At 42.9% G+C, this 10,751-nt stretch overlaps 1 protein-coding gene across 1 annotated transcript in view; it reads right to left on the bottom strand.

Moving 5' to 3' along the window:
* Window positions 1-1,007: 1,007 nt before the first annotated feature.
* LRRC66 (leucine rich repeat containing 66) overlaps window positions 1,008-10,751 on the bottom strand; it is a 36,032-nt gene continuing 26,288 nt past the window's right edge. The window contains exons 3-5 of the mRNA XM_019627144.1: window positions 9,954-10,123; window positions 4,729-4,918; window positions 1,008-3,497 (exon numbers count right to left, since the gene is read on the bottom strand). Coding sequence (XP_019482689.1) covers window positions 1,588-3,497; window positions 4,729-4,918; window positions 9,954-10,123 — 2,270 coding nt within the window. The 3' untranslated portion in view covers window positions 1,008-1,587. The remainder of the gene's footprint in view (window positions 3,498-4,728; window positions 4,919-9,953; window positions 10,124-10,751) is intronic.

Below are 10,751 nucleotides of genomic sequence, written 5' to 3'. Positions count from 1 at the left end.
ACAGAAGTGTCAAGGTAGGCATGGTCTACAGTGTCAAATGCTGCCGAGGTTATGCTTGAAGCCCATGGTATGTGGCCATTAGAGGTTGTTGGTGACTTCTACTAGCACAGGCTAAAGGAATGGTGAGCTAGACCACAGTGCTCTGACGAGTCAGCGGAGAGTCACTGACCACTCCTGTGAGGAGCCTAGCTATGGAAGAGAGAAGAAGGTGGTATTTTGAGGGAGCTGCAGGGTGGTGTTTTCTTTCATTCTAATGTTGAAGGGATTCGAGCATGCCTTTGGTTTGTGGGAAGGAGCCATTGGATAGGGGAGGCTTGGAAGAGCCGGGATGAGAAACAGGAATGGACCCATGCCCAGGACTGCAGCAAGAGCAGACAGGAGGGGTTAACCTTGGCTGCAAAATGCTGACTTCTTAAATTGGAGAAAAGGAGTGAGTGTAGATATGGATAGGAAAATATTTACTGCTATGCGGTAGGGGAGTGAGGCAGTTTCTTCCTCATAGCCTAAATTTTCTCAGTGAAAGTTCAAGGACAGGGAAATTTCAAAATGGTACTTGTGAACAGGGACCAGTGAAGGCCTCAGAAGTTTGCTAAGATAAATGAATAAATAATTGATGCAAGTGATGTAAGCCAGGATAGAGAATGTGTGGCAAAGTGCTAATGTCATGAGATGAGGTTAGAAAGGTAGGATGTGTCTAGATTATGCAATTTGGTCTTTAAATGATGGGGAGCTATCAAAGGTTTTTGAGTAGTGGAAAGATGAACATAAGATTATTTGGGGGTGAGTGAGGACAAGGAGAAGTATGAAAGGTTACAAAGAGACCTTAAAAGCAGGAAGAGAAACAGAGGAGCACACCTCCTGGGAGCCCCAAAGGGCAAGTCAGGCCGAGGAGGGGCTAAGCAAGGATAATGGTGGAGTCCCTTTTACTTTTACCAAAAAAAAAAAAATCTCTTGTTTTCTTGAAAATTTATTTCTAATTTACATTTCATTCTACAAAATGGTTCCTCTTTTAACATACCATATTTAAAAATGTTTAGAATTGCCCTGAATCCCTCCAGTTTTGTAGTTTTCATGATCAACCTTCCAAAAGCTGTACTGTTCTCTGTGCAGAATTCAGTCAAATCTGTTGAGCAGTTCCAACTAAGTGCTTCAATCTATATTACAAATGTGGCTTGAATTCCCTTTGGTTTTTAAGTTCCACATCCGTGTCTTTGTCATAGTAGAGCCGGTCCTCACCTAGAGAGCCAGGTCCCATCAGGTGGCTCTGGGTCCGCATTTGAGTATAAAAATTAGAGTCACTTTTTTCTGACTGCAACAGCGTCTCCTCTGAATATTTACTCCCATCTCTATCGCTGCAGGGCTCCTGTGTTCTTAGTGAACTGGTTTTATTCGGAAGCTCTTGTAATAATGGCAACTGGCTCTTGGGATCCTCTTCAAAATATTCCCCTCCTCTTCTTTCACACTGAAGAGCTGGTTCATCACCAAAGAATTCTAACAGTTGTGTTTGGCGTATAGCCTCTCTGGAATCATAGTCCTCAAGAGGCCCTACAAACCCCTCATTTGCATCAGTGTCCATAGGGTTGGAATTCATACTTCAGAATCTTGTTGTGAGGGTCTTACATTTTCCCCTACAGTGAACTGGAAAAGAACACTGTTTTGAGCTGTGTCTGTTCCCTGAATGAAAGGCTCACATGTAGAAATGTCCGAATCTCTTTCACGATAGGCACTCTTGTCGGGATCTGAGGGAACTTCAGCAGAACATGGTGGTGTTTGTGGTAAATTATCCACAGTGAAAAATTCTAAGTCTCTGAGTGAGCAGTGCCACTCTACTGCCTCGGACTGAGGAGCTGTGACATAGTCATAAGCGAACACGCCTGGGATCTCATCCCTGGAAGGACTCTTGCCCAGTGATCCCGTTAAGGTCAATGGATCCACACATTTGTCAGCATCAGAGGCACTTTCCAGATGACTCTCGCACAAACCAGAGTCTGGACCAGAAATGAGAAGTTTTTCAAAATGATCCTCCTGATTCTCACATTTCCTCTGAATCTTCTGGAAGGTGGTGCTGTCCTCAAGATTCTCGAATGACGTAACATTGTCCTTCCTCACCTCTGAGTCCTCATCCTCCGGGGGCTCACTGGCTCTACGGCCCTCCTTGCTGTCTGTGTCTTCTTCAGTCACATTTCTTGCATCCTCAGAACTTAGCGAACTTAGAGTAAATAAAGACCCTTCATCGGAATCGTAGTTGGGGTCCAACTCGTACTGTGTGTCAGGAGCATGTTTCTGCATTGGTTCCTTGTCAGCGGGAGTGACGGGCAGGTCACTGCCCCATTCTGGAGGAAAGACCAGTGGCGATGAGTCCCTATCTCCTGGGTCACTGCATGTGACTGAACTATAGTAGGTGGAAAGCTCTTCCTCAGCAGTGGCCCCTTTGAGCCTTTGCTGCTGTGGGCTCAGCACACTAATGGAAGCGCTCACTTGTGTTTCCTTAGAAGATGCTAGAGGCAACTGTTCAGTGCCCTCTCTTTCCTCGTTCTCTCCAGGCCTCTGTGTATGTGTTTGCATTTCAGAGAGAGCAGCTGTCGTTTCTCTTGAGAGGGGTGGGTCTAATTCATTCGAATCCTTGTGGATTGAGCCAGAGCCGATTTGTGATCTGCCAGCTGGCGCTGGGACGCCCCCTGAGTGCTCACAGAGAGAATCTTCCTGGGCCACAGTGTCATAATGTATTTCTTTAGGAATAACATTCCTGTAGGTGTGGTTCTGTCCTGCTGCAATTAGTGCGTTACTGTCAGCATTTGACTGTCCATGGAGGATGGACTGGGCTGCACTGTCATGTGGTAGCATGATGCCTTCTGTACTTCCTGTCCCAGTGGGGTTCCCACCTTGCTCCCTGCTCTGCTGGCTGCCAGTCTCCTTTCTGCGTGTTCCCAGAGTTCTGTCAGCAATGACCACAGCGTATGGTCTGGCCTCTGTCTCACAGAAAGGGTCTTGGTTCTCACGGGGGTTTAGATCCTGGCGAGCTTGGCGCGGATCCACCCTCGTGTACTGTGTGTTCTCCGCAGCTTCAATCTCGTCATAGAAGCCCTCGTTGGAATAGGCATTGTCTGAACCAGAGCTTCTGTGCTGGCATCTCTGTTGCCACAGTCTGTCAACATAAGGCCTTGTCAAAGCCCCCAGGCAGAAAGCCACGAAGAATGTAATGAACACCGCCAGGCAAACAGCCAGGGCCAGGTCCTGGGAAGCCTCTTCCTTTCGGTCAGCTGTTTGCATGTCCCGGACGCTCCTCACCCTTCTGGACAGCCGTCCCTGCCGCTCACTGGTATCAGAGCTGGCATGTGGTTTTCCCCCTGGAGTGGAAAAACTAATGTACATTCCTTCCCGGTGCCTCTCAGCTTTGCTCTTTATGAGGCTTGTCACGTGATTCAGATTAGTGTGAAGAATGTGGGTCTTCCTGGAAATTCTGCTTTTGGGAGTCCACCAGTATGCCTCCTCATTCCCTGAAAGGGGGGGTAAAAACACACATTGACATGAGAGTCCAGTGGTATTAGAAGCTTCTGTGAGCCCCTGTCAGTCTTATCTAGCTGTCTTTAATATACATGATGCCTATTATTATTAATGTACATGATGATAAGCAGCTTTACCGACCGACTGACTGATTGTCTAATGCCAATAGCATGTATATGGCTCTGTGCAGATTTACACGTGGCTATCAGGCTGAGGTCTGCTGCTCATAGGCCCAGGGGGTCGTGTGTTTCTGAGGCTTCTTGACGGATGGCTACCTGTGGGAGGAAAGAAGCCAGACTGGAGAGACAGCCTCATTGCTTCTCCATCCTCCACAGCCTCCCCTAGTGCATGTTTGTGAGAACATTCTATCAGCCTCCTGCAAAACCTACCTCAGCCCTAACCAAGTTTGCAGTATCATTTCCTCACCATTCCCCAGTGCTTGTAAAAAGCAAAAATACTCAGTTTTCTCTACTCCTGATATTCTCCCCTGCACTCTCAGAATGATAGTTGTGTCTTTTGGAGAAGAACGAAATAAGTGTGGCTGACAATATTAAGACATCTCGCTGATCTTCACAGATTTCTTCTAAACCTGGTAAGCATGGCCAATTTTCTACTTTACTGTCAGTCCTGAAGAGAACAGAGTCCAGAGCTCACTTAAGAAAATCTGACTCCCCCCCCCCACCCCCAGTTAGGAGTTTGAGATTTAGCCAAGATAGTTAATAGTGGAAAAAGCTTTCCAGAATGTTCAACTCCAGTAACATACTCTAGCGCTTTGGGAGAGTGGCAGGGAACAAATCAAAGAAAACTATACTTTTGAAATAGTGTAAGTTATATATTTTAGAGTGTTAGCACACATTTAAAAAAATCATGTTTCAAGCTTTAGAATTCTTTCTTTAACCAATTATTTGTTGAGAATTAGGATAAAAATAGGACATTTTGGGGTTTCAGGGCACAATTCCGTTCTTGTGAAATTTCTGTTTTGGACCAAATCCAGTGGTTTCTGAGCTCATTGAACTAGGTTTCTTTGACCATGTGAAGAAAATCATTCCTGAATTGAGGCAAGCAGTCTGGTACCAATGACTGTTCTATGATTCAGCCCAAGGCTGACTAATGCTGTGGATCAGCAGCCTCACTGTTATTGTTTCAAAGGAGACTAAATTTTTCGTGTGCTTTTTTTTAGTTCAGCTGGAACCCTTTCTGAGAGATGAGGTGCTACTGACTTACCTATAGCCTTGTTGCAGATTACATTCCACTGCTTTCTCCAGGATTCAGAAATGAAATTTTGGAAGACTGCCATGCTCTCGTCACACTGCCATTGGTTACCTGCCAAGCCAGCCTGCAGATGGGGAAGTTCTAGAGCAATGATCATTATCGGCAGGACGGTGGTCAGAGCATTGTTGCTGAGGTCTACAGTCTGCTCAAGAAGAAACAAGTTTAGGGCAGTCTATGAATAAAGACACTTAAAGACAATAAATGAGTAACACATACTATTGATATCTCTATGGAGGCAATAAGAATTTAGCACTGATTTGGGAGTCGGGGAACACGGGGTTTCAATCTCTCCCCTGTTGCTAACAACTCTGCGAGCCTCAGCAACGTGTCTACTCTCTATGAGCCTACCTGCCCAAGTAGTTGTTAGGATTAAATCTGTATGTGAAAGTTTTAAGTATGGTGCCTATATTAGACGCCCAATCATTTTCCCGTCTTTCTTTCCTATGGGTTGTGATTTGTACTGTCAGATAAAACGTAGACTCCCCATTGTTATCAGGGTCTAGAATTAAATACAAGGTCTATAATGTCTAGAAGCACGGTGATCTTGAAAGTGGCAGAAGATACTAGATGAGGAGGACATAGAACACAGAAGAATTGTGGTTGACTAGAAATAACAAGGAGAGGTCATTTGCATTAAGTATTATCTCAAGGGTAGTAGTACATTTCTCTGCATCCATGGCTACTCACTTCATACAAGATGACTAATTTTTCTAGTCTAATTAGAAATGAAGGGGAAACCAGGGAACAAAAAGGATTCAGTGGCACTAGAAACATGGAGACATATCTGTTGAAGTTGGACATGGCAATGACATGATACAGCATGGAAAGCACAGATAGATGTGCCTCTAGCTACCATTTGCAGAGCACTGCTGTGTAATAGGCATTCTACTGGGTACTTTACATAGACTATCACTAATCCTTCCAGCAAATTTCTCATTTCCCCCTTTTTTACAGAGGAGGAAACTGTGCTAGGTCACCCAGTATACCCCACATAGCCCCTAGTAATAGGCTGTGGTACATAGCAGGTGCCCAGTAGATAACGGAGACAGGAATGAATGAATGAATGAATGAATGAATGAATGAATGAAAGGCAGTGCTGGGATCTCATCTGGCTTCACAGCCATGTACCTTTTACTCAGAACACGCTGTCTTGGAGCCTGAGCTCCCACTGCACTGTGTGGAGGAGGCCTGGGGAAGGAGGCACCAGAGTGGGATCTTGGGATTTGGGGAAGGGCGGATGGTTATTAGAAGAAGAGAAAATCGTAAAAGAAATAATGCAAACCTTGCTGAAAAATAAAAACAGGGCTATGGATGAAAACCAGAGAGGCTGAATGTTATCCAGGTCAACTGTTTTATAAACATCAGGAAAAAGGCAGCATTGATACCTTGGGTTATATAAATTCCTAAGAAGAGCTGATTCAAACAAACAATCAGCACCATAACCAAGACGATTACATGTAAAATCAGAACTCTCCCTGAAATTAGGTAGTGAGGTTGATCTTTCCAACGTTGAGTAACTAAGCAGCCTTGATTCCCAAAGGAAAGTTCCAATAATAGGAAGTAGGAGACTGGGTTTGGGAAGAAAAAACCCAAAACTTTGCTTTGGCCTGACCTTGCCTGGGATCAATAGTTTTCTTATGTACCACTCCTCAACAACAGAGTGACATATTCTAATGTTTTTCAGGTAGTTATTTTCTTTTTAGTGCATATCTGCATTGTTTTTATTCATTCTAGCAGCTATTATATTACAGGTCATGTAACTGAGAGCAAAACTGGAGAGAGAGGACAGAAAATGTAAGACGACTCAGGAGAAATAATTTCTGAGAAAAGATTAAAGCAGAGTAGTTCAGTTTGACTAAAGAAATAGCCATCCGCCATCATTTGAAAGGATTGCACATTATAGAAAGATCGGGAGAAGCATATAATGTTGCGACACAAATCACTAAATCTAAGACGAATAGAATAAGATTAAGAAAAGGGTACACAGCAGTGCTAATTGGAAATGCCAATGAAACTTAATTTATCTAAACATGATGATGAATTCATGCTTTGAAAAATCTATCTGGCTTCTGAGAAGATTCCGCTATGGGAAGACATATTGTACAGTGTAAGTATTAAATTAAAAAAGTATTAAAAGTATTAAAAAACATCCATTTTAATATGCATCTTTCTGGTACCAAATATGTTCATCATGTTTCAAAACCAGTTTTTAAGTTATTGCCAGACAGAAGGAATAACAGAGAAGGAGAAATTGTATAATTCTGGGTGGTTCAGATGAATTGAGAATTATTGATGATTTAAAACATTCTTGGGGTTGTTTTTTAGTTTGCTTGTAGCATCCATTACACATGAGCTGCAGAAGACTTATAAAGCACAATAAAAACACATAAGAAATATAACAGACATAGGGCTATTACATATACAAATATATTTATAATCAGTATACAATATACTAAATGAGGTTCCCAGGCAACCTGACAACCTATTTGTGGTGAATTGGGGAGGACTGCCAAGTTAAGGGGACTTTCTCAGCTGCTCTCGTAATTACTGTGGCAGATAGATTCTAAGATGGACCCCAATGATCCTGCCTCCTGGTATTCACACCCTTGAGTAATCTCCTCGAGTATAGACAGGGCCTGTGACTTGGTTCTAACCAACAGAATGCACCAAAAACAATGGAATGTCACTTCCATGATTCCGTTACTTGAGATTGTAATGGTCGTACTAGCAGGCTTTCTTTGGGCTCTGAAGCAAGTTGCCAGCCGTGAACTGTCTTATGGAGAGGCCTACATGGCACAGAGCTGAGGGTAGGCTTAGCCTGACAGCCAGTAAGGTACTGAGCCCTCAGTCCAACAGCCCACAAGGAACCGAATCCTGCAAACACTCCTGTGAGCTTGGAAGTGGATTCTTCCCCAGCTGGGCATTCGGGTGAGATGCCAGCCCTGATCAATACCTTGATTGCAGCCTCTTGAGAGGCCCTTAGCAGAAGACTTAGCTAACCCTTGCCTGGATTCCTGACCCACAGAAATCATGAGATAATATATGTGTGTGGTTGTAGACTGCTAAGTTTGTAGTCATTTGTTATGCAGCAATAGATAACTAACATACCTATCTGTGATCATCATCCATTCATTCATTCCTTTGTTTAGACAAGTGTTTTAAAATATATATTAGGTATTATACAAATGCTAAGCACTAGAAAACAAAATAAACATGATGTATATTCTCAAAGAGCTAGGAGACTGATTATGGGGCTATAGGCATTAACAACTCACCAACCTAAAACTGAATAATTTCCGTTATGGTAAGTTCATTGTGAAAAGAGCATGTCATAGTATAAGCGTGTGTAAAAGGACAACCGATTCAATTTGCAGGCCCAGGGAAAGCTTCCTTGAGGAAGTAACATGGGAAGGATTGATATGAGTTAGCTCTTCCAGGCAGAAGGTCAACAAGTGGAGAGGGCTTGAGGTGAACACAGAGGCAAAGAGTGCTGCTAGCAACGGGACAGTTGAAATGAGGCTGGAGAGGCAGGCAGCAGCCAGGCTTGTGCTGTCAAAGCTTAGAAGGGTTTTAATGAAGAACTGGCCCAATCAGATGTGTATGTTAAATGAGTAGGGTACTGTGGTCACTTCAGAATTTCTATATGTAACCTACAATTTATAATGAGCTTACTGTATTCCAAGTACTGTTTGAAACACTTTATATGTGTTAAAACGTGTAATTGTCACAAAACTCTATGAGAAAGGAACCAAGTCACCTCCATTTTACAGATGAGAAAACTGAGGCACAGAGAGATTTGGTAACTTGCCCGAGATCATGTGACTGGCAAAGTGGCAAAGTCTAGGTTTAAATCCAGGAAGTTGGCTCCAGTGTCCACCCCCCCTCACCTCTGCTTCTCTAGTCTCCCTTCAAAAGAGAAGGGACTTGGGGAGTCACTCTGGTAGAAAGGGGATAGTTGGATAATTATCTTGCAGCTGTGCTTGAATACCACTGTACATAAAACTGAGAACACCTCAGCTGTCTATGTCGATGCTAATATGACAGCTGTGAGCCACATGTGGCTATCAAGCATCAAAATGTGACTCGTCCAAATTGGATTGTGCAGTAAGTGTAAAATACCAGGTTTTGAAGACTTAGTATGGAAAAGAGAATGTAGAATAGCTCATTAATGACTTTTATATTGATTATATGAATAAAATAATATTTGTGTATACTGAGTTAGCAATTAATTACTAAATGAAATTCAGCTGCTTATTTTTACTTTTAAAGTCTAGTTACTAGAACATCTAAAATTGTGTATGTGGCTCATACTTAGTTTCCATGGAGCAATGCTGGCTTTTATAAAGAATGGGGATGTGTGATGAAGACTACAGGACAGGAGGCTAAAGATTTTCCTAAGGCACCTAGATGCCACACTGGAGGCCACCCTGGTGTTTCTAAAGGAGCACTGAGGGGAGATTTTACAATATCCCCCCAAAGAAGAGGGGGTGGAGAAAAGTGCTTAGAGGAGAAGGGGCTGAAGTTGCTGAAAATAGAGCAGAGTTTTGGGGGTTCCTCAACTTCACCTCACCTCACCCCTTAAGTGAGATTAACTTCTACGTGCTCCAAAATGTGACACAGATTCCCCCCCAATAGAACAGTATGTGGCACTTGGGAAGTGCTGTAGAAGTGTGAGCTTTTATCACTGTCGTTTTTGTTATTCCATGCCCAGTTTTGGTATGGAAGCAACAGGGTCACTAACATTCAGAGGCCTGGTGACATTTCAGCATCGACCAAGGTGGCTTAGAGGAACCTCCCCAAGTGTTCCAGATTGCATGAGACCCCCAGGACTTTTGACTGACCTTGCAGTTTAGAAGGGAGCCTCGCGAGTAACTGAGATTTAATTTCTTGCCATTTGGCAAGTGGAAACTTGCAGTTGGGTTTAATTTGATTTAGGAAAATAATGTGCCAATTCTTGCAGCTGTTCAAGTAAAATTCATATCCATTACCGAGGCCTCTGATTTTTAAGACAAGAGAGAGACTTCAGCAATTTTAGGGGAATCTTAAAATAGACTTACATTTTTTGATTAATAGTCACTACTATGGGCTGTGAGGAAACTCTTTAATGGACATAGTCTTCTAATGTAATTGCCCATCTGTCTGCATATTTGAAATCTTATTAAGAACTATTTTACAACCTGTAATTTTTTGAGATCCTTAAAGGCTTCTGGATGAATTCTGAATATCTTGTTGCTCTTTAAATAGAGGTTCTCCAGCTGCAGGCAGTTACGAAAATCAGACACACCGATTTGGGATATCCTATTGAATGACAGATCCAAACTCTGTAATGACTTCAGTTTCCATAGTCCTGTTAAAGTTAAAAAGCAAATTAAAATATAAACTGATGTTGTTTACTGCAGCATTGTTTGTAAGGGTGAAAAATTGTAGACAACCTAAATGGTTTTCAATAGAGAAGTGGTTAAACAAAATAAGGTAGATCAATACTATAAAATATAATACTATGTAGCATTAAAAGAGAATGGGGGCAGATCAACAGGAACTGACTGAACAGGAAGGAAAATGTGAAGTTGTATACAGTACAAGTCCAATGTTATTGGAAACACAGAGCCATATGCGAACATATACATATATTTTGAGCAAGTGAAGAAGGCCTGGAAGGAGGTGAGTTAAGCTGTCCGTGGTTCTTACACTTAGGAGAGGGATGGGGGAAGGTAGGGGCGGGATAGTGGGGGGAGGAAGGAAACCTTGTCTTCATTTTGTACACTGTTGAATTCTTTCTTCCAATGACCATGTGCTAATTTTATCATAAAAGCATCAATTTTAAAAATCTGACTTTTGGGGCCGGCCAAGTGGCACACTGGTTAAGAGTTGGCTTGGGAGCGCCAGCTCTGAGCAGCAGGGCCCTGGTTCAGATCCCACATGAGGGCCAGTGATGCTGCGCCCTCTACAGCTAAGATGGTGAACAACAGCTTGAC

The sequence above is a fragment of the Hipposideros armiger genome, unplaced genomic scaffold (assembly GCF_001890085.2).
Source record: "Hipposideros armiger isolate ML-2016 unplaced genomic scaffold, ASM189008v1 scaffold_714, whole genome shotgun sequence".
Taxonomy (NCBI): Eukaryota; Metazoa; Chordata; class Mammalia; order Chiroptera; family Hipposideridae; genus Hipposideros; species Hipposideros armiger.
The sequence above is the reverse complement of the archived record's forward strand: the minus strand, read 5'-3'. Positions and strand labels throughout refer to the sequence as shown.